The 27,864-nt window shown below is 33.9% G+C and overlaps 1 protein-coding gene and 1 long non-coding RNA gene across 3 annotated transcripts; one reads left to right on the top strand and one right to left on the bottom strand.

The window, feature by feature from the left end:
* The first annotated feature begins 1,362 nt into the window (after positions 1-1,362).
* LOC102810390 (cytochrome c oxidase associated subunit FA4L3-like) lies at positions 1,363-27,864 on the top strand. 2 transcript variants are annotated; one of them, XM_085504739.1, is made up of 5 exons: positions 1,363-1,697; positions 23,511-23,557; positions 24,068-24,156; positions 27,073-27,139; positions 27,622-27,864. In XM_085504739.1, the coding sequence occupies exons 2-5, from the start codon at positions 23,516-23,518 to the stop codon at positions 27,709-27,711; spliced, it is 288 nt and encodes a 95-aa protein (XP_085360865.1). In that variant the 5' UTR covers positions 1,363-1,697; positions 23,511-23,515; the 3' UTR covers positions 27,712-27,864. The 2 variants fall into 2 exon arrangements, with proteins under 2 accessions (XP_085360865.1, XP_085360864.1); XM_085504738.1 differs by lacking the exon at positions 1,363-1,697 and adding an exon at positions 22,621-22,706.
* On the bottom strand, positions 3,177-20,107 carry LOC146737924 (uncharacterized). Its single transcript, XR_014930711.1, has 2 exons — positions 20,018-20,107; positions 3,177-6,220 (listed from the first exon to the last, which is right to left on the bottom strand). It is a non-coding gene; the product is annotated as an uncharacterized LOC146737924 (long non-coding RNA).

The following is a 27,864-nucleotide window of genomic DNA, read 5'->3' on the forward strand; positions in this document are numbered from 1 at the left end:
ATCAGCTCCATTGATTTGGCAGGTATAGTGCAAAGTAACTGGGAATCTTTTTTATTTTTATTTTACCACTTTTCTTGCTTTGTATTCAACTATTTAGACACAATGGAGTAATTTTTTATCCAGAAATGTTATATTTTGCTATGCGTTTCACCCATTTCTGTCAATCTCTTATATCTTGGTTGAAGATTTTGAAAATTTGTAATTCGGTATATTTTTTGCCCTAATCTTTTTAATTGGCTGTGGTTGGGCTGTGGTCTGTAAATATAAATGTTTTTATTAAACTGGTCCAAAAATTTTATTCATTCATCAATGAATTATTCATGTCACCACTAATTTCAATGGCTCTAGGAATTCTGAGAAAAATGCTTAACCCCATTTTATGGGTTTTTTGTCTTATTTTCACATTATGGCAGACAAACTTAACAATTTGTAGTGCGGTCATTTCTAATGTACCGTATTCAAAGTTTAATGAGGTCAAAATCCCAAATATTTAAATAAATTCTCAAAATTGTGTTGTGTATCTTGTCACTGACAAGAGATTTGCATACTGTCAGTATATTAGCCAAGTAGTACAACTCTTTCAATTTCACAATTATTGCTCTTTTCTCAGAATTTTTGTGAATAGTTAGCTAATTAATCCCATCTTGAGTTTATTATTGAACAGTGCATGTACCCCCCCCCCCAATTAATCAGAAATCCTGTTGATTTGAATTTAATTTGATCAGGGATGTGTAATACAAGTATTTTATATTTAGATCCTTTTCTTGTTTGTATATTTTTATTTTTATTTCTTTTTAAATCATAAAATTGTTTCGTTTAACTACTTTTTTTCACATAAGATTTGATTAAGTATTTTATGTTGAGCAAATTCTATGTGTGGCCATGGTAAATCAAACCACTGTTGTGTTTTGGTATATCCAAGGTTGCCCGTCACAGGTCTCCAGCCTAAATGCAGATACCGTGGAATTGTTTTTTTGTTTTTAATTAATTGGAGAAATAATGAGCTGATGAATTGAGACTTTTGATTCAGTAGAATTTTTTTTTTTTTTAAATTATAGTGATAAACTACTTTTAATTGTCATTATTCTATGTATTATTTCTAGAAATTAATTAAAATTACTAATCATGCCAAACGTTGGTCTGTACTTGTTTGTGGTGAATGAGAACATTATATTTTACAGTACTGCATCTAATAATCAGGCTTATATTCATTGCCTACCATCTATTTTGGTGTTATGCTGAGTGTGTATGTTGCCACTTTCTACAACTAATTGTCTGGGTATAGGGCGCCACCAAGTGGTAGATTTTGATAAATAACTCCCAGGGTTTAAATTTTGGGGATTTTTTTTGCATGGGAAATTACTCGTCTAATGATATTCCATCATATATAAGATCAACAAGAACTTTATTAAACCTTCTTATTTCTCTGAAGGTCTCATGCCACTAATTAACCAATGGCTGCTCGTAGCCCTCAATTTAAATGCCCAGCAAGAACCAATGAAATTTTTTAAATATTATTTTTCTCAGGTGCTCCCTGTTTGAGGGCGTAATCACCTGGGTCAGAGGTGAGACCAACATGTGGTCTTTTGTTTACTACTTAGCGGCTGTGTACCTGTGGGTTTATTCTGTGTGTTAATGGATGTTCTAATCTTGGTGTTTTTCCAGTGATTTCTCTTGGTGCAATCCAAATACAGTAGGTGTGTCTTGTTTACCTGAGATTTGCAAGAGTTTGAGCTGGCCAACATGTTAGTTTTTTTCATATGGTTGATTACTGGCATGTTGATTTCCCATTTTTGAGCCATATTTTCAACTTTCTTCGTCATTTTCATATAGCAATCTCGTCATATGTTAACATTGTCGTCTATGGAAATTCAATTAGTGGTATGAGCCCTTATGGCCATCTGACGAATGAGCAGGTGACTATTCCCTCGCCTTAAACACGTCTTACCGTTCTGGTGTTATTTCATGTCTGTTTTTCCAGTACAGTACAATATAAAATCTATACTATATTACCACAAAAGAGGTGATATGAAATAACACTGATCGACAAAAGGAATATTTGTGTAGAGGGGTCCAGTTATGTAGACTCCACACGTTTCGCATAGTGGAAAAGAGCAAGTTGATATGATAAAACTGTATGTTTTTTATGTCAGCAGAAAGGGGAGACGATGTCATGTTTTGATATGTGAATGCTAAAAACAAAAACCTAACTAGTCTGTACAAAAGATGGCTATTAAATGCTAGCGAAAACTTAACATGATAGCAATCTGATTAAAATCCGATATAGGTATGAGGGTCCAATTTTTTTTTTGTAACCCTTCATATTATATTTATGGGTATTTTAGTTTGAAAATGTCGATTTTTGAGGTTTTCTTGCCATTAATCAGTTCTTGGAAATAATACTGATCAATGGCAAGAAAAACCAAAATATTTACATATTTAAACTAAAATACAAATAAATATAATATAAAGGGTTACAAAAAAATAAAAAAATAAAAATTCGAGCCTCATACCTACATTGGATTTTAATCAGATTGAACATGATAGATAAGTGTTGACGCATGCGTCAGATGGCCATAGTGTGTCATTGTTTACAAACAAGCTTTTGCGTTTTTAGTGTGTATTGTTATCGTCGCTTGGGGCTCAATTCCCGCGCGTGCGCAGGTGATGACCCTCTCGCTTTAAGCGACGATCCCCCGTTACAGAATTTGTCTGAAAGTTGTGAATGTTACATTCTAAGGAGGCCATATTTCTTCTCAAAAATCACGCGATCATTGTCCTACCATGTGCTCACATGGGCTTGTCAACTAACGGGAGGCATGTGATATAGCAGCAGACAAATGAACAAGATGTTGCAGAAGAAGATCTTCTAAATGAACTGTCACTGTCACGGCCATTGAATCATTCCATAACATCAGTGATCTACTCGCTGTTTGGAACGATCTTTCTCTTTAAGAAGTTGTAGATCAACACACATCGACATTGAAAACATGTAACGACCAGAATTGACGACGAATAAATATAATTTTGTGCATAAAGTGAGACTTTTTGAAGTATGTAAGAACGTTAAACCTTCATGCACATGTTTAGTAAGAACAGAATAATATATGATATTCTTTTACTTCGTATTACAAATATTGATTGAAAATTAAACAGGAATCGAATGCACTGATATATTTGTTTCTTTTTCCTTTTTATTCATAAACACTAGATAGCTGAATTTTAAAGAGTATTTTTATCTTTCAAAAAAAGTAACATGTCAAACCATAGATCGTTGAACACATGGAAGATTTACATGTCCAAGAACACAAACCAAATGTCTTGTCAACAATCGAAAAAAAATCCACGAAAACAAAACAATTAACTGACATTACCTATACGATATATGGACCCACATATTCAGGTGTTTCGAAAAAAGCGAGTACACCCTACTACGTGTGGCAACTATCGCATATTTGTTCAGTCATGATAATAAACTGTTTTTTTTTTTTGTTTTTTTTTTGAAACTTGAGTTCTACGGAAGACAAGTGATATTATGCCATGTGAAATCAACTCTAACAGAGTTATTGTATTTAACCACAAGCCTGTTGTATATGCCAACAAAGTATTTTGAATGTTTCAGTCTGTGTTCTGATGCCAAGCGAACATATGCTAACCCTATTTGTTCTTTACAAAACCCTTAGTTCAATAGATTAGACGAAAGAAGCCACGTTTTTTTTTAACGTCAGCATAACTGCATAACTGGAGTGAATGGGTCGGAGAGTGCATACACCATACGTATGACAGTATGGAATATTATCGTGGATGCTCATCCACATGTTTGTTTCCTCATTCATTAATATTACTTGTTGTTTATTCAGTATTCTTCTTTCGTATTCGTAATTTAGTGATATTATTAGACTATTTTTTACTGTATTTTTCGTCCTTATTTTATACAATTCCAAGCTATATTAGCTGCGATACAACAATTGAAAGTTGTTACATGTCTGAAACTATACCGTAATGCATGTATCTCTATTGTAAAGAAACACAGATTCGGTTTATACAAGCCATTTAATAATAATCAATAGGCAACACGAACGCAATAGGAATCAGTTGCAAGGTCGATTTTAAGCTGATGTATCAATATTAAAAACCAATCACTGTGTTTCCCTCCAATTTTAATCCATAGGTGTGAATCCTACTAAACCGTATAAAAATGGCATTCTATCGTGTATTTATTAGTTGCATCCTTGTTACATTGTGGTTCCTTTGTTGTAACACTGTACGAATAAATAGTGTATTGTTTAGATGTACTTTACGCTGTCTTTATTATTTGAACCTGATCAAATGTGAGTGAATATCAACCACAAATATTGCTGAATGATATGGGATGGTAAATTTCAAAATCATTTCACTTGTCATACAGTCTGGTAGAAAGCTGTAACTACACAACACAGGCTGATCCTAGTATGAAGCAGATTATGTAGTCACATTAAATAATTACTAAGTTCAACTCAATATATGATTGAAATATAATCACTAAATTTAAGATCATTATTTATGGTAAGCACATAATCAATAAATCTGAATGTGAAATTAAAGGATTTCTCTTCTTTATCCTGTTTTTTAACTAGTCTAGAAATTAGTTCATATAAATAAAGAAAGAAATCAGCCAGCATCATGGAAGCACGATGTGTTGTTCCACTTGAAAGGCCAATACTTTGTTTAGAAATATGTAATCCAAACTCTACAAATATGTTGTCAATAAGCAAATCTAGCATACTGATGGTGTAAACAAGTTTTGAATAGGTCTTGTTCTTAACAAAGTCGAATCGTGTCCAACAACTATGTACTCATAGTGACTAGAAACATTTTTATTATTATTAAAAATTGCCTGCTGGATATTGTAATTTTAATTTAGCGTGTGATTCAGTCGTATATAGGGTGGAAATTGTATTCTAAAGTGATTTGGATTTCTTTCTTTTTTTCCCAAACGTTTATTGAAAAGCTTCAATATGCATATTTGATATATACCACTTCTGGAAAAGGTGACTTCACAGTATTTTGGGGGATTATCCTTAATAATAGTAGATACAAGAAATCGCCGAAGATACTTAAAGGGCGGTGGTTGTCACGCTGCGCATGTGTGACATTTGTGTTGATAAACATTGATTTTCCAACAATCCAATGCGCTCGTCCAATAGAAATCACAAGTATGAGGTTTTACCTGGGCCCGACTTGCACTAATTGCCGTCGGTGACTCCATCGATACCTTCCAATCACCTAAAAATTAAAACTTGGCAACGTCTCAGTTTGTACTCGATGATCTTCGCAACAGTCAAAGTCACCATCACATAACCATATGAGACCCATATATATATCGCGAATGCGTGGCGCGACGACGCGAAATGTGAAGACTACACGAAGGCTATTAAACCCAGATTTATAGCAACACTTGCATGAATGATTTGTTATACAAGTCTGACATTACCTGATATCCACTTTATGTACTGCAATGTCCTTTAATAATATCTACACTTTATCGCAATATTTGACAATCCAATGATCTAAAAGGTTTGTACGTCGGTGAACTCAAACAAATCAACAGTTCTTGATCACGTTCTAACATCAGTTCTTCGTAAACGCCTAACTTTTCGAATATGCCTTCTAATATCTTCTCTGGTAATCTCAACTTTGTTCGCTGCGAATACATCTCCATATTTAGCAGAAAAGACATTGATGCATCCCAGAAAGAGTAGTATGAGTGCTGCAATCACTATGGCGGCTCTTGAAAAAGAGTCCCATCTGTCGAACTTGGTGCACAGATATCCACATTTGTGTTGTCCCCAAACACGCGTTGTCACGTTACCATCTGTAATGTAGTTAATTTCTAGGCAGAGTTGATATTGTGTCGGCCATGGATATAGATTGTCAACTACTGCCCAAGTTGTCCCATTATTATACACTTCTACCGTTCCACTATGATCGACAAGGTTGCGGTACTTGCCAGTGTATGTTATAATGTAGCTTGAAACGGAAGTGACGTTTTCAATATCTTGTGTTACAATTGAAATGTTGACTGAAGAAGAGGTTACATCATAAAAACGAAAAACAGATATTCTGTTACATCGTAAATAGGCTGGAGTGTTTGTTTCTGCTGTAACTATGGCAACATGGTATTGCAGGCTGACACAGATTGCAATAAAAGTTATTCTGCAGATCTTCATTTTCCAGGTATCTTGAAGAAAGAAATAATGTAATAGTAATTTTATGTCGTGATACTGTCCAAGAATATCACGAATCATGCTCTCACTTTATGATAATATCACGCACTTTATTAAATGCATCAAACTAGTATTCAATAACACCAATAAAACTATGCGTTGACGAATTTTGCCACCACACGATACAATAATAATGTACATATGATGCCACCACACTGTACAATAATAATGTACATATAATGCCACCGCACTGTACAATAAAAATGTACATATGATACAACCACACTGTACAATAATAATGTACATATCATGCCACCACACTGTACAATAATAATGTACATATGATGCCACCACACGATACAATAATAATGTACATATGATGCCACCACATTGTACAATAATACTGTACATATAATGCCACCACACTGTACAATAATACTGTACATATGATACCACCACACGATACAATAATAATGTACATATAATGCCACCACACGATACAATAATAATGTATATATAATGCCACCACACTGTACAATAATACTGTACATATGATACCACCACACTGTACAATAATAATGTACATATAATGCCACCACACTGTACAATAATACTGTACATATAATGCCACCACACTGTACAATAATACTGTACATATGATGCCACCACACTGTACAATAATACTGTACATATGATACCACCCCACTGTACAATAATACTGTACATATGATACTACCACATTGTACAATAATAATGTACATATAATGCCACCACACTGTACAATAATATTGTACATATAATGCCATCACACTGAACAATAATATTGTACATATGATACCACCACACTGTACAATAATACTGTACATATGATACCATCACAATGTGCAATAATACTGTACATATGATACCACCACACTGTACAATAATACTGTACATATAATGCCACCACACTGTGCAATAATACTGTACATATGATACCACCACACTGTACAATAATACTGTACATATGATGCCACCACAATGTGCAATAATACTGTACATATGATACCACAACACTGTACAATAATACTGTACATATGATACCACCACATTGTACAATAATACTGTACATATGATACCACCACATTGTACAATAATACTGTACATATGATACCACCACACTGTGCAATGATACTGTACATATGATAACACCACACTGTGCAATAATACTCTACATATGATACCACTACACTGTGCAATAATACTCTACATATGATACCACTACACTGTGCAATAATACTGTACATATAATACTACCGCACTGTGCAATAATACTGTACATATGATAACACCACACTGTGCAATAATACTGTACATATGATACCACCACATTGTACAATAATACTGTACATATGATACCACCACATTGTACAATAATACTGTACATATGATAACACCGCACTGTGCAATAATACTGTACATATGATAACACCACACTGTGCAATAATACTGTACATATGATAACACCACATTGTACAATAATACTGTACATATGATACCACCACATTGTACAATAATACTGTACATATGATACCATCGCACTGTACAATAATACTGTACATATGATAACACCACACTGTGCAATAATACTGTACATATGATACCACCACACTGTACAATAATACTGTACATATGATACCACCACACTGTGCAATAATGATGTACATATGATAACACCACACTGTGCAATAATACTGTACATATTAAACCACCGCACTGTACAATAATACTCTACATATGATGCCACCACACTGTACAATAATACTGTACATATGATAACACCACACTGTGCAATAATACTGTACATATGATACCACCACATTGTACAATAATAATGTACATATTATACCACCACACTGTACAATAATGATGTACATATGATACAACCACACTGTGCAATAATACTGTACATATGATACCACCACATTGTACAATAATAATGTACATATGATACCACCACATTGTACAATAATAATGTACATATTATACCACCACACTGTACAATAATGATGTACATATGATACAACCACACTGTACAATAATACTGTACATATAATGCCACCACATTGTACAATAATAATGTACATATATTGCCCCAACACTGTACAATAATATTGTACATATGATACCACCACATTGTACAATAATACTGTACATATGATACCACCACATTGTACAATAATACTGTACATATAATGCCACCACACGATACAATAATACTGTACATATGATACCACCACATTGTACAATAATACTGTACATATGATACCACTACACTGTGCAATAATACTGTACATATGATACCACCACACTGTACAATAATACTGTACATATGATACTACCACACTGTGCAATAATACTGTACATATGATACCACCACACTGTGCAATAATACTGTACATATAATGCCACCACATTGTACAATAATACTGTACATATGATAACACCACATTGTACAATAATACTGTACATATGATAACACCACATTGTACAATAATACTGTACATATAATGCCACCACATTGTACAATAATACTGTACATATGATAACACCACATTGTACAATAATACTGTACATATGATAACACCACACTGTACAATAATACTGTACATATGATACCACCACACTGTGCAATAATACTGTACATATGATACCACCGCACTGTGCAATAATACTGTACATATGATAACACCACACTGTACAATAATACTGTACATATGATACCACCACACTGTACAATAATACTGTACATATGATAACACCACATTGTACAATAATACTGTACATATGATAACACCACACTGTGCAATAATACTGTACATATGATACCACCACACTGTGCAATAATACTGTACATATGATACCACCACACTGTACAATAATACTGTACATATGATACCACCACATTGTACAATAATACTGTACATATGATAACACCACACTGTGCAATAATACTGTACATATGATACCACCACACTGTACAATAATACTGTACATATGATACCACCACATTGTACAATAATACTGTACATATGATAACACCACACTGTGCAATAATACTGTACATATGATACCACTACACTGTACAATAATACTGTACATATGATAACACCACACTGTGCAATAATACTGTACATATGATACCACCACACTGTACAATAATACTGTACATATGATACCACCACATTGTACAATAATACTGTACATGTGATAACACCACACTGTGCAATAATACTGTACATATGATACCACTACACTGTACAATAATACTGTACATATGATAACACCACACTGTGCAATAATACTGTACATATGATACCACCACACTGTACAATAATACTGTACATATGATACCACCACATTGTACAATAATACTGTACATATGATAACACCACACTGTGCAATAATACTGTACATATGATACCACTACACTGTACAATAATACTGTACATATGATAACACCACACTGTGCAATAATACTGTACATATGATACCACCACACTGTACAATAATACTGAACATATGATACCACCACATTGTACAATAATACTGTACATATGATAACACCACACTGTGCAATAATACTGTACATATTAAACCACCGCACTGTACAATAATACTCTACATATGATGCCACCACACTGTACAATAATACTGTACATATGATAACACCACACTGTGCAATAATACTGTACATATGATACCACCACATTGTACAATAATACTGTACATATGATACCACCACATTGTACAATAATAATGTACATATGATACCACCACACTGTACAATAATGATGTACATATGACACCACCACAATGTGCAATAATACTGTACATATGATACCACCACACTGTGCAATAATACTGTACATATGATACCACCACACTGTGCAATAATACTCTACATATAATGCCAGCACATTGTACAATAATAATGTACATATAATGCCCCCACACTGTACAATAATATTGTACATATGATACCACCACACTGTGCAATAATACTCTACATATAATGCCAGCACATTGTACAATAATAATGTACATATAATGCCCCCACACTGTACAATAATACTGTACATATGAAACCACCACACTGTGCAATAATACTCTACATATAATGCCAGCACATTGTACAATAATAATGTACATATAATGCCCCCACACTGTACAATAATATTGTACATATGATACCACCACATTGTACAATAATAATGTACATATTATACCACCACACTGTACAATGATAATATTCATATGATACCACCACACTGTACAATAATACTGTACATATGATACCACCACACTGTGCAATGATAATATTCATATGATACCACCACACTGTACAATGATAATATTCATATGATACCACCACACTGTGCAATAATACTGTACATATGATACCACCACACTGTACAATAATACTGTACATATGATACCACCACATTGTACAATAATACTGTACATATGATACCACCACACTGTGCAATAATACTGTACATATGATACCACCACACTGTGCAATAATACTGTACATATGATACCACCACACTGTACAATAATACTGTACATATGATACCACCACATTGTACAATAATACTGTACATATGATACCACCACATTGTACAATAATACTGTACATATGATACCACCACATTGTACAATAATACTGTACATATGATACCACCACACTGTGCAATAATACTGTACATATGATACCACCACATTGTACAATAATACTGTACATATGATACCACCACATTGTACAATAATACTGTACATATGATACCACCACACTGTGCAATAATACTGTATATATGATACCACCGCACTGTGCAATAATACTGTACATATGATACCACCACACTGTACAATAATACTGTACATATGATACCACCACACTGTGCAATAATACTGTACATATGATACCACCACACTGTGCAATAATACTGTACATATGATACCACCACACTGTGCAATAATACTGTACATATGATACCACCACACTGTACAATAATAATGTACATATGATACCACCACACTGTGCAATAATACTGTACATATGATACCACCACACTGTACAATAATACTGTACATATAATACCACCACACTGTACAATAATACTGTACATATGAAACCACCACACTGTGCAATAATACTCTACATATAATGCCAGCACATTGTACAATAATAATGTACATATAATGCCCCCACACTGTACAATAATATTGTACATATGATACCACCACATTGTACAATAATAATGTACATATTATACCACCACACTGTACAATAATAATGTACATATAATGCCCCCACACTGTACAATAATACTGTACATATGATACCACCACACTGTGCAATAATACTGTACATATGATACCACCGCACTGTGCAATAATGATGTACATATGATACCACCACACTGTGCACTAATACTGTACATATGATACCACCGCACTGTACAATAATACTGTACATATGATACCACCACACTGTGCAATAATACTGTACATATGATACCACCGCACTGTACAATAATACTGTACATATGATACCACCACACTGTGCACTAATACTGTACATATGATACCACCGCACTGTACAATAATACTGTACATATGATACCACCACACTGTGCAATAATACTGTACATATGATACCACCACACTGTGCAATAATACTGTACATATGATACCACCACACTGTACAATAATACTGTACATATGATACCACCACATTGTACAATAATACTGTACATATGATACCACCACACTGTGCAATAATACTGTACATATGATACCACCACACTGTACAATAATACTGTACATATGATACTACCACATTGTACAATAATACTGTACATATGATACCACCACACTGTGCAATAATACTGTACATATGATACCACCACACTGTGCAATAATACTGTACATATGATACCACCACACTGTACAATAATACTGTACATATGATACCACCACATTGTACAATAATACTGTACATATGATACCACCACATTGTACAATAATACTGTACATATGATACCACCATATTGTACAATAATACTGTACATATGATACCACCACACTGTGCAATAATACTGTACATATGATACCACCACATTGTACAATAATACTGTACATATGATACCACCACATTGTACAATAATACTGTACATATGATACCACCACACTGTGCAATAATACTGTACATATGATACCACCGCACTGTGCAATAATACTGTACATATGATACCACCACACTGTACAATAATACTGTACATATGATACCACCACACTGTGCAATAATACTGTACATATGATACCACCACACTGTGCAATAATACTGTACATATGATACCACCACACTGTGCAATAATACTGTACATATGATACCACCACACTGTACAATAATACTGTACATATGATACCACCACACTGTGCAATAATACTGTACATATGATACCACCACACTGTACAATAATACTGTACATATGATACCACCACACTGTACAATAATACTGTACATATGATACCACCGCACTGTACAATAATACTGTACATATGATACCACCGCACTGTGCAATAATACTGTACATATGATACCACCACATTGTACAATAATACTGTACATATGATACCACCACACTGTACAATAATACTGTACATATGATACCACCGCACTGTACAATAATACTGTACATATGATACCACCACACTGTGCAATAATGATGTACATATGATACCACCACACTGTACAATAATACTGTACATATGATACCACCGCACTGTGCAATAATGATGTACATATGATACCACCACATTGTACAATAATACTGTACATATGATACCACCGCACTGTACAATAATACTGTACATATGATACCACCGCACTGTGCAATAATGATGTACATATGATACCACCACACTCTACAATAATACTGTACATATGATATCACCGCACTGTACAATAATACTGTACATATGATACCACTACACTGTACAATGATAATGTTCATATGATGCCACCACACTGTACAATAATACTGTACATATGATATCACCGCACTGTACAATAATACTGTACATATGATACCACTACACTGTACAATAATACTGTACATATGATACCACCGCACTGTACAATAATACTGTACATATGATACCACCACACTGTGCAATAATGATGTACATATGATACCACCACACTGTACAATAATACTGTACATATGATACCACCGCACTGTGCAATAATGATGTACATATGATACCACCACATTGTACAATAATACTGTACATATGATACCACCGCACTGTACAATAATACTGTACATATGATACCACCGCACTGTACAATAATACTGTACATATGATACCACCGCACTGTACAATAATACTGTACATATGATACCACCACACTGTGCAATAATGATGTACATATGATACCACCACACTGTACAATAATACTGTACATATGATATCACCGCACTGTACAATAATACTGTACATATGATACCACTACACTGTACAATAATACTGTACATATGATACCACCGCACTGTGCAATAATGATGTACATATGATACCACCACATTGTACAATAATACTGTACATATGATACCACCGCACTGTGCAATAATACTGTACATATGATACCACCGCACTGTACAATAATACTGTACATATGATACCACCACACTGTGCAATAATGATGTACATATGATACCACCACACTGTACAATAATACTGTACATATGATATCACCGCACTGTACAATAATACTGTACATATGATACCACTACACTGTACAATAATACTGTACATATGATACCGCCACACTGTGCAATGATACTGTACATATGATACCACCACACCGTACATATGATACCACCACATTGTACAATAATACTGTACATATGATACCACCACATTGTACAATAATACTGTACATATGATACCACCGCACTGTACAATAATACTGTACATATGATACCACCACATTGTACAATAATACTGTACATATGATATCACCGCACTGTACAATAATACTCTACATATGATACCACTACACTGTACAATAATACTGTACATATGATACCACCACACTGTGCAATAATACTGTACATATGATGCCACCACACTGTACAATAATACTGTACATATAATGCCACCACACTGTACAATAATACTGTACATATAATGCCACCACACTGTACAATAATACTGTACATATCATGCCACTACACTGTACAATAATACTGTACATATGATGCCACCACACAGTACAATAATACTGTACATATGACACCACAGTGTACAATGATAATGTTCATATGATGCCACCATACAGTAAATAATACTGTACATATAATGCCACCACACTGTACAATGATAATGTTCATATAATGCCACTGCACTGTACAATAATACTGTACATATAATGCCACCACACTGTACAATGATAATGTTCATATGATACCACCACACTGTACAATGATACTATTCATATGATACCACCACACTGTACAATAATACTGTACATATAATGCCACCACACTGTACAATAATACTGTACATATCATGCCACAACACTGTACAATGATAATGTTCATATAATGCCACTGCACTGTACATTAATACTGTACATATGATGCCACCACACTGTACAATGATAATGTTCATATGATACCACCACACAGTACAATGATAATATTCATATGATACCACCACACTGTACAATGATAATATTCATATGATACCACCACACTGTACAATAATACTGTACATATGATACCACCACACTGTGCAATGATAATGTTCATATGATACCACCACACTGTACAATGATAATATTCATATGATACCACCACACTGTACAATGATACTGTACATATGATGCCACCACGCTGTATAATAATACTGTACATATAATGCCACCACACTGTACAATAATACTGTACATATTATACCACCACACTGTGCAATAATACTGTACATATGATGCCACCACACAGTACAATAATACTGTACATATGATGATACCACAGTGTACAATGATAATGTTCATATGATGCCACCATACAGTGCAATAATGCTGTACATATGATACCACCACACTGTACAATAATACTGTACATATAATGCCACCACACTGTACAATAATACTGTACATATCATGCCACCACACTGTACAATAATACTGTACATATCATGCCACCACACAGTACAATAATACTGTACATATAATGCAACCACACTGTACAATGATAATGTTCATATGATGCCACCACACAGTACAATGATAATGTTCATATAATGCCACTGCACTGTACAATAATACTGTACATATGATGCCACCACACTGTACAATAATACTGTACATATGATACCACCACACTGTGCAATGATAATGTTCATATGATGCCACCACACTGTACAATAATACTGTACATATGATACCACCACACTGTGCAATGATAATGTTCATATGATACCACCACACTGTACAATGATAATGTTCATATAATGCCACTGCACTGTACAATAATACTGTACATATGATGCCACCACACTGTACAATAATACTGTACATATGATACCACCACACTGTGCAATGATAATGTTCATATGATGCCACCACACTGTACAATAATACTGTACATATGATACCACCACACTGTGCAATGATAATGTTCATATGATACCACCACACTGTACAATGATAATATTCATATGATACCACCACACTGTACAATGATAATGTTCATATGATACCACCACACTGTACAATGATAATGTTCATATGATACCACCACACTGTACAATAATACTGTACATATGATACCACCGCACCATGCAATAATACTGTACATATGATACCACCACACTGTACAATGATAATGTTCATATGATGCCACCACACAGTACAATAATACTGTACATATGACACCACAGTGTACAATGATAATGTTCATATGATGCCACCACACAGTAAATAATACTGTACATATAATGCCACCACACTGTACAATGATAATGTTCATATAATGCCACTGCACTGTACAATAATACTGTACATATAATGCCACCACACTGTACAATGATAATGTTCATATGATACCACCACACTGTACAATGATACTATTCATATGATACCACCACACTGTACAATAATACTGTACATATAATGCCACCACACTGTACAATAATACTGTACATATCTTGCCACCACACTGTACAATGATAATGTTCATATAATGCCACTGCACTGTACATTAATACTGTACATATGATGCCACCACACTGTACAATGATAATGTTCATATGATACCACCACACTGTACAATAATACTGTACATATGATACCACCACACTGTGCAATAATACTGTACATATGATACCACCACATTGTACAATAATACTGTACATATGATACCACCGCACTGTGCAATAATGATGTACATATGATACCACCGCACTGTGCAATAATACTGTACATATGATGCCCCCACACTGTACAATAATACTGTACATATGATACCACCGCACTGTGCAATAATGATGTACATATGATACCACCACACTGTACATATGATACCACCACATTGTACAATAATACTGTACATATGATACCACCACATTGTACAATAATACTGTACATATGATACCACCACATTGTACAATAATACTGTACATATGATACCACCGCACTGTACAATAATACTGTACATATGATATCACCGCACTGTACAATAATACTGTACATATGATACCACTACACTGTACAATAATACTGTACATATGATACCGCCACACTGTGCAATGATACTGTACATATGATACCACCACACCGTACATATGATACCACCACATTGTACAATAATACTGTACATATGATACCACCACATTGTACAATAATACTGTACATATGATACCACCGCACTGTACAATAATACTGTACATATGATACCACCACATTGTACAATAATACTGTACATATGATATCACCGCACTGTACAATAATACTCTACATATGATACCACTACACTGTACAATAATACTGTACATATGATACCACCACACTGTGCAATAATACTGTACATATTATAACACCACACTGTGCAATGATACTGTACATATGATGCCACCACACTGTACAATAATACTGTACATATAATGCCACCACACTGTACAATAATACTGTACATATAATGCCACCACACTGTACAATAATACTGTACATATCATGCCACCACACTGTACAATAATACTGTACATATGATGCCACCACACAGTACAATAATACTGTACATATGACACCACAGTGTACAATGATAATGTTCATATGATGCCACCACACAGTAAATAATACTGTACATATAATGCCACCACACTGTACAATGATAATGTTCATATAATGCCACTGCACTGTACAATAATACTGTACATATAATGCCACCACACTGTACAATGATAATGTTCATATGATACCACCACACTGTACAATGATACTATTCATATGATACCACCACACTGTACAATAATACTGTACATATAATGCCACCACACTGTACAATAATACTGTACATATCATGCCACCACACTGTACAATGATAATGTTCATATAATGCCACTGCACTGTACATTAATACTGTACATATGATGCCACCACACTGTACAATGATAATGTTCATATGATACCACCACACAGTACAATGATAATATTCATATGATACCACCACACTGTACAATGATAATATTCATATGATACCACCACACTGTACAATAATACTGTACATATGATACCACCACACTGTGCAATGATAATATTCATATGATACCACCACACTGTACAATGATAATATTCATATGATACCACCACACTGTACAATGATACTGTACATATGATGCCACCACGCTGTATAATAATACTGTACATATAATGCCACCACACTGTACAATAATACTGTACATATTATACCACCACACTGTGCAATAATACTGTACATATGATGCCACCACACAGTACAATAATACTGTACATATGATGATACCACAGTGTACAATGATAATGTTCATATGATGCCACCACACAGTGCAATAATGCTGTACATATGATACCACCACACTGTACAATAATACTGTACATATAATGCCACCACACTGTACAATAATACTGTACATATCATGCCACCACACTGTACAATAATACTGTACATATCATGCCACCACACAGTACAATAATACTGTACATATAATGCAACCACACTGTACAATGATAATGTTCATATGATGCCACCACACAGTACAATGATAATGTTCATATAATGCCACTGCACTGTACAATAATACTGTACATATGATGCCACCACACTGTACAATAATACTGTACATATGATACCACCACACTGTGCAATGATAATGTTCATATGATGCCACCACACTGTACAATAATACTGTACATATGATACCACCACACTGTGCAATGATAATGTTCATATGATACCACCACACTGTACAATGATAATGTTCATATAATGCCACTGCACTGTACAATAATACTGTACATATGATGCCACCACACTGTACAATAATACTGTACATATGATACCACCACACTGTGCAATGATAATGTTCATATGATGCCACCACACTGTACAATAATACTGTACATATGATACCACCACACTGTGCAATGATAATGTTCATATGATACCACCACACTGTACAATGATAATATTCATATGATACCACCACACTGTACAATGATAATGTTCATATGATACCACCACACTGTACAATGATAATGTTCATATGATACCACCACACTGTACAATAATACTGTACATATGATACCACCGCACCATGCAATAATACTGTACATATGATACCACCACACTGTACAATGATAATGTTCATATGATGCCACCACACAGTACAATAATACTGTACATATGACACCACAGTGTACAATGATAATGTTCATATGATGCCACCACACAGTAAATAATACTGTACATATAATGCCACCACACTGTACAATGATAATGTTCATATAATGCCACTGCACTGTACAATAATACTGTACATATAATGCCACCACACTGTACAATGATAATGTTCATATGATACCACCACACTGTACAATGATACTATTCATATGATACCACCACACTGTACAATAATACTGTACATATAATGCCACCACACTGTACAATAATACTGTACATATCATGCCACCACACTGTACAATGATAATGTTCATATAATGCCACTGCACTGTACATTAATACTGTACATATGATGCCACCACACTGTACAATGATAATGTTCATATGATACCACCACACTGTACAATGATAATGTTCATATGATGCCACCACACTGTACAATAATACTGTACATATGATACCACCACACTGTACAATGATAATATTCATATGATACCACCACACTGTACAATAATACGGTACATATGATGCCACCACACTGTACAATGATAATATTCATATGATACCGCGCATCAATGCCAGCTCTCATTCCAAAGTTCAATTGAATCAAATAACAAAATTTGTAGACGCAAATAAAACGAACCGTCAGTTTTTGGGGAAGTGTTCTGTCTCTTTTTCTACTAAAAGGCTATCTCATACTGTAATCTACACAATCATATAGAATGAACATTTTACGCTGTTGATTTCACCTACATGGTGGTTGTTTTCAACAAGCAGATAGATTGTTAACGTAATATATCACTATACATCAATACCTACGGTCAAGGATCGCAACTATGCAATGATGGTGACGAAACCAGTCTGTCCAAAAGCAGTGTATAGTTTAGAGTGATATATTTTCATTGAAAATATACAGGTATACAGGTGTATTGAGAGTAGATGCCTATTTATCTACTTGTTACCCAAAATAATACTGACGAAATGAGTAAGCCGATTTATTTTTCTCTATTTTTGAATATTGATTCAATTCAATGCGCGATTGCTTTATGAACACATTTGAAACACCTATCTCATAGTTAAAGCGTAATTATATTTACAATATAACAATCTATACATATCAACCTGTAAAGTGTTCATTTTCTGTCATTTGTTTGCAGCTCGCCGTTCGCTCAATTTGTTGATATCTTACCAATGTGACCAACAGCCAATCATAATGCCCGTTATAAAGTAAATGTTTCAGAATAATCCATTTTGTTTAAGTAAGATGCTCTCTGGTTTGTTGGCTTGCATACTCATAAAACGACTGCCTCTAAATTGTGATAAAACAACTGCTCGTCAAACTGAACTACAGGTTAATTAGGTGAAAATACACAAAAAACTTATCTGAGCCAACCAAAGCTGGGAATGGGGCAATAATACGTAGTTTCAAAATGTAATAGAGTTTTAGTCCCCCTTTTATGCGAACCATTAATTTAAGTTGACTGGCCTTATGAAACTCTTTGCTGTCAGTACCTCAAGTTCCTACTTGTAGACCGCCATAAATTCGATCATGAATACTGAAATTGAGACATCTTTCTATATATTCCGCCCCAAAAATATTTCATCTTGCAGCGCCAATTACCGAAACCGAAATCTGAAACTGAAATCTCGTTGGGAGTGAAATGTACCATGATATCTTTCATTGCAAAGCTGTCTACTTATTAATATATTTATTCGTTATTCTGCAATTTCTATACTTGATGTGATACCGCATGTTGACCTGATCACCTTCTCACCCTTATATATCGGGAAATCTAGACAGGTGAGGTACAGCTGGCTTATCTGTTGTGCGAAATGAAACAAACAACTTGAGTACATACTATTGCCACAGATCCATACAGAATTCTCCTAACAAGTCAGTAGAAACACACACCTCTATACACACAGTTGTTGTTTTTATTTAATAAAGTGTTGACACAATATTTCACTGTAATGTAGTTGTTATTACTGTCTGTATCCTCGTGCTACCTCTGGCTCCATTTGGAGGCAAATTTCGGTTAAAAATGTATATTTATTGTTGTTGTTGGTGGTGGTGGTGGGTTGTCTATCAGAACGCACGTCACGGTGGAGAGACATTTTAAACAGAATCCTGTGTCATTCCACACTGAATGTCCAGATCCAAATACTGTGTCGAGAAGTAATTCACATTACATTCCCATCCGGGTTTTTTTTTTATTATATTCACCTTTACAATCAGTTTCAGATTATTTCTCACGGACGGACCCAGAAATGTGTTAACGGGGCGCGCTACTGCTACTGAATCTCCTCATGACGTGGCATTGGTTTGTCAATTGATTTGTAATTTTTGTTTTGCCAGCCGAACGGTAGGAAGGGGGGGGGGGGTACTGGCGCGCCTAAATCCGTGGATAAAGAAGTAAAGCACGAGAAATAGGCATTTTATAGTGACGTAACTATTCACTTAGCCTTATATTTTCTATTAAAATTAATGCTCTGTGATGACGTGGTATAGATCTGATGCTACCAACCGTTGAGAGGCGATATTAAACAATAGGAAGTACAACTAGAACCATGGTGGTATACACAGATCTGTTTATACCTCCATGCTAGAACTTACTTGCACGCCTACTGCAATATGTTATATTTATCGGACAATGAGAACAATTTTAATATTAAGCATCTCATTAATTATATCAGACACCACGTGACCAATATCCAATAAGTGCTTTATTATTACACTGAAACAAATCGCACAAATCAGCGACTAAACCATTTCAATCATAGGGGTGTCAGGTTCTATAATTGTTTCTCAAACAACTCGTTTGTTACAAGCATACCAGAAACGCTGTTTTGGATAATTCACTTATAAAATATTAAATTATTAAAATCAAAATGAAAAAAAAAACACTTGCAACTAATAGACGTTAGAGGGCGCACGATAAAAAAAGAATACAGGATCTGTTTTTTTATTGAAAAGACAGATACATACACACTCTTGTACGCTAGATGAAATGCCATCTCAACATAATGTGATGGGTATTCAAATAAAGGTAGCGCTATCACTCGTTTCAAAATAAAGCAGTAAGTAAATCTGAAATTGGTTAATATTCGCCTGGGGATTATCAAATCCTTGATAATTTATTTAAAAAAAAAAAAACTATTAGAGATTGCACATGAACAATTGTTATCGGAATATTAACCAACTAAATATACAAATTTCACAGGTCTGAAACCTTTCAACATCTCACCACCCTCGCTCAACACGAGTAAAATCAGAGGCATATTTAGAAAGAAAGTAATACTATTTTGTAACATATTTGTAAAGAGATACATATTTAATGGTAACATATTGAGACAAGTCTAAAAATTATCAGTTCATTACGTTTCCATGGGCGGCGATTACTTTACACAAGACTTGTTTTAGAGCGAGGCTAAGTAGATACGTTGATGCAGAAGATTCAACCGCGGCAGACTGAAGTTCATGATCCAAAGAAGACACAGTCATCTAAACGTACGTGCAAATATCTTATTTTCGATCAAAGCGACATATACACTTACTTCAGTATACAGTGAACTTTTCTTACGAGTTGGTTTTTTGATTTACAACTTATAAGCTGCAATAACGGTGACCCGTCGACATTGCGTCGAACACACAAGTGGGAATCGCTGGTTATGTAAATTTACAGTTTTAGTATCACTTTCGTGTATTACATTTGTTCTGATTAGACACTTGTCTATTCTAGGAAGGACAGTGTGGGTATATTAATCTGCACTTTAGCAGAAAACTAATATCCAAGGAATATATTTTGTACTTATCCACAACTTGCACTGTGGTCAGTTTATGCGTTCGCTTGCGTGGTGCGCGCGCGCGCGTCATGATAGTTGATTTTACGCTTTTGGTGGAGTAATTTACCCAACTGCTCTACTTTCATCATCCCAAAATTATGATATTTTATCCTAAAGGGTCACTGTAAATTGTTCATCAAAATGAAACCAAATGCGCGTGTATAGTATGTGGGTCCGAGATGTGGGGGCGTCTCCTGTCAATTAAGACGCATGAGCGCATACCAGCACAATTTATGTATTATTATATCTTTCACTGATACTGTAATATATTTTATTTTAGTTTTTTGGGTGTTTTGTATGAAATTTATTTTCACTGATTTTTGACAAGTTGAATGTAAAATATATGAACAACGGTATATTCCGTGGATTTTATTTTCACTGAATCATTCCTTCAGCAATAATAGTGAAAATTAATTCCAAGCGAAATTCTACAGTATTCCAAACAATTTATATCTTCTTTTATTTTCAGTAAAAATGAGTAAGTTCACAATGCGTGTGTTGGTGACTAATCCTGAAGTAAGTACTATTACTTTTTGAAAAACTAGTAAAAAATGTAGACATTATGAAATCACTACTGGCTACCTACTATGGTGGTACATACGTATAAACGTTGATTCTTTCACTGTCAATCGTCAGTTTTGTGCTGCATGAGAAGTTGCACTCGCCAATATGGAGCTGCCTGCCAACCCATAGTTTTACTCACATGTCCCAGATTTTGTTGGCAAATTTACATATCTTTGGCTTCAACCAATGAAGAGAAAGGTCTGAGCCACTAATGAAAATAAAATACTTAAATTCAACAAGGTTTGACAGCAATTAACTTGCATTGCAGGGCAGGATACAGTTTTATGTTAACAAAATTATTTCCACAAAAATGTGAACAATTAATAGAATTTTTACGCAGATTTTATTTTAATAGAAATTCACGATTTATTGTACCTCTAATATAGTGAATATACAAATGCTTCAAATAACATACATATATATTAAATAATGCAGTTTTACTGTTCTGTATCTACTTATTAGCTGATTCCACTATTTGCAATGACTGCGACTGTTTGTTGCATGGCTGGATCCTATATCTACTACATGGCAGCAAAGAAGCCTGATATACAGTTAGTATTTTGTTTTGTTGCAGGCATTCAACCTAGTAACATAAGGTTGAAACAATTTTCACATTTGTTATGTTTGAAAATTGTTACATAATGATTGATTTGGACACAATTGATTGACTTTTGAAATTTGTTTATTCCCTATGAAATATTTTTGGGGTGAAAAACATTCTAAAAATGGGCTTTTTTGAAAATATTTCCATAGGAATTTAAATATAAATACCATTAAGGTAGCAGGACTATTATTTGCATACTTGTTTTCATCTTCTAATTGTGACTAAATGACTACAAATAGACCCGGGAAAGTATATATTTTTAGAATCGCCAGACTTCAAGCTTTTCACAAGTGTATTTTGCATGCCCGTATCTGCATTCTACGACGCGTTACTCAATCAAAGGTGAAAAATTACTTTTTCTGTAAAAAAAAAATTACGCATTTATGCTGGCGATAAGAAGTATTTTTTTCACTTTTCCTAGTTGTTCAATAGTCTGGTAAATTGAATGTGTCTGGTTAGTTTTATTCAAGCAACGCGTTTTAAAAAATAGTGTCCTGAATTTCAATTACTGTTTTAGTCGCATTGCCCCCAACTCAAACCACAACTCGTTGGTAAATAATCGATGAAAAAGTTTGTCTGGACACATTCAAGTTCCTCTCATTGTCACCTTAAAGCTGTGAAAATTTGGTGTTAATCCGACGACAATAAGTATACGTTATTTTTTGTTAAAGACCTTGTATTTTGAAAAACATAAACTCCTAGAAAACGTCCATGAAGTAACAGCAAAGATTTTCAAGCTTGTTTATTGGCACAATCAATTTGTTTTCCCATCAAGGTCTGTTTTACCATGTGTAGGGACATCCAAATGTGTAAGGCTATTGGAAACCAAAAAAATAAAGGAATGGGATAGCTATAATTGGATAAAAAATCAATGATTTTTTTCAGTGGCTGTGTGACCTTGTGTCTGACACATTCATATGCAAATGACTAATCTGTGAAACAAACAGGGGCAGAGACAAACCACTCAAATGTTTGGAAACACTCATTGTGTGTCAGATAGCTACTGATAACACATCCTAACATTGCTTTGTCTTGAGTTTATCTTTGAAACTTATAGGCACACAGATTAAACCTGTGTTGTTGATTTTGGAAAACACTACTGAGGCTGCCTTGCTTCCCTTCAGAAAATCTACATTTTAACCATCTTACATGACATTCTATGTTATATTGACTTTATCATATGAAAGTTTATGGTGCATTTCATCAATTAATAAATAAATGTGAAAATCGTAATTTTCAACACAAATAATAGTCTCGCTACCTTAAATGATTCATCATAGTATAGTATCCCAATAATTCAGAACAAACATAAGTACTTATTTTAAAACTACATATGATGTTTTCACCCTCTAAACCCAAATGAATATTTCAGATTTATATTAGAATTTTGTGAGCAACAGCATAAAATATAATCACATGGTAAAAGTTTAGAAAATCTGGTGATAGTTAGTTTGATGGTAGCCAACTATCTCAGTTAGATGTTGAATTTTTTGAGAAAAATTAACATAATATATATATTATATAATATATATAAATGTCAAATATCTGCAAAAATGTTCATTGAATAAAGTCAGTTTAAACCTTGCGATTAAAGGTTTCATACATTTCATGATAAATATTGATTCCAAACTCAAACGAATTAAAAAACAACATGAATTAAAAGAACATAAACAATGAAAGAAAGCTTAGAAAGAACTTCCATGTGCTATTGGAGACACATTAAAAATTAAATCGATATTACTTGTGCTTGAGATATTGATGGAAAAGCTAAAAACTAATTATGCAAATCAGAAAATTAATATGAACAGATTGAGTGTAAAACTAATGAGGTCTGCACAGACCATCTATGTACCAAGTTTTATTGAAATGTGATTAGAACCAAACAAAATTATGAATTATTATGCTGATTATTGAATTAATATGAACAGATTTTAACCCACAATTATTCAGGTCTGTTTATTGTCCTACAGCATCCATGTACAAAGTTTCAAATGTGATGATTAGTACTTGAGATAACAGTGTGAATGTTAGAAAGTGGTTAATTATGCAATTTAGGTGATTATTATGCATAAATATTTACCCAAAACTAATTAGGTCTCCGCATAGTTCTAGATTTGCTGAAATGTGATGATTAGTACTATAGATATCAGTGGAAAAGCTGAAAATTAAAATAATTATGCAAATTAGGTAATTAATATGCACAATTATTTACCCCAATACTAATCAGGTCTCTGCATAGTCCTAAAAGATCTATGTACCTAGTTTCATTGAAATGTGATGATTAATACTTGACATATCAGTGTAAAAGCTGAAAATTAACTAATTATGCAATAATGATTACTACTTGAAATATCAAAAGCAGGAAATTAATTAATTATGCAAATTAGGTAATTAATATGTACTGATATTACCTTTAAAAATATCAGGTCTGTGCAGTGTCCTATGACATCTATGTACCAAGTGTCATTGAAATGTGATGATTAGTACTTGAGATATCAGTGGAAAAGCGAAAATTGACAAATCATTATGCCAATTAGGTAATTAATCGCACAGATTTTTACCAAAAAAACAGAGGCATCTAAGCACAAAGTTTCATCAAAAACCAATATATGGTTCTTGTGATATCAGTGGAAAATCACAGACTGTCTCAATTTTAGCTCAAATTTGTAAGCATTTTATATCAGATAACGCTGTGTAGAGCAGACGATTTGGTGATTTAAGAAATATATTAGTGTGATGTACATACCAAATTTAATGAAAAATATGATAAATTCAACTTACAAAATCAAGAATTATTTTTCTAATATACCGGTATCAACTTTGTAGACTAATTAAATTATATATTTCATATTCTCCCCTGTAGAGTCAATAGATGGAACAATAAGTTATCTGCACCTTGGGATGTAGTAGACCCAACACAAAAACAGAAGGTAAAAAATGTTAATTCTGTAGGCAGGTGATTAGACAAGCCTTTTAAGATCTGGTAGGCCCCACTGCAATGAATAAATTCATTCTCTATTTTTTTTTTTATATGTTTTGCAGTTTTTACTTGATTTTACATATTCAAAATATTTTTTGGAGGAAAACTGTGTGTTAATTTGCAACTATATTCATTGGAATCCATGTTAACACATTGTTCCCTAGAAAATCAAATAGTACTCTAAAATCTGTGTTGGAAGCCGTGGCTTATATTAAAATGGTACAATGCAACTGAGGGATGCGGCTTCTATTAGAGCATCTAAACATATGAGAAATGATGAATTTTTGGTTCCAAATGTTCAAAAAGAGTGGGTATGACTTCTATTAGGGATGCTAATACAGATTTTACAATACTACCAGTAATCAGAATTCCCTAATAGTTTTTAATCAATTCCATCCCTTCCTGTTTATCATTTTGTTTATATCTTTGCAGTTGATGACTGTCTCACAGAAGTACAACCCTGATATGAAATTACATCAATTGAGAAGAGAAATCAATTATGCATATGCTCCTAATAAATAAGATGTACAGCGACTATTTTAACAAATTAAGCTCATGTTAATTAATGAAATGAGGTTTTTAAACAAAACAATTAAATGAGAAGCTTAAAAAATGCTTTGTAATTCTTTTCTTTTTTTATTGATAATAAATTTTGAGAACTTATTGTAGACATTA

The sequence above is a fragment of the Saccoglossus kowalevskii genome, chromosome 10 (genome assembly GCF_978046115.1).
Source record: "Saccoglossus kowalevskii chromosome 10, keSacKowa6.1, whole genome shotgun sequence".
NCBI lineage: Eukaryota > Metazoa > Hemichordata > Enteropneusta > Harrimaniidae > Saccoglossus > Saccoglossus kowalevskii.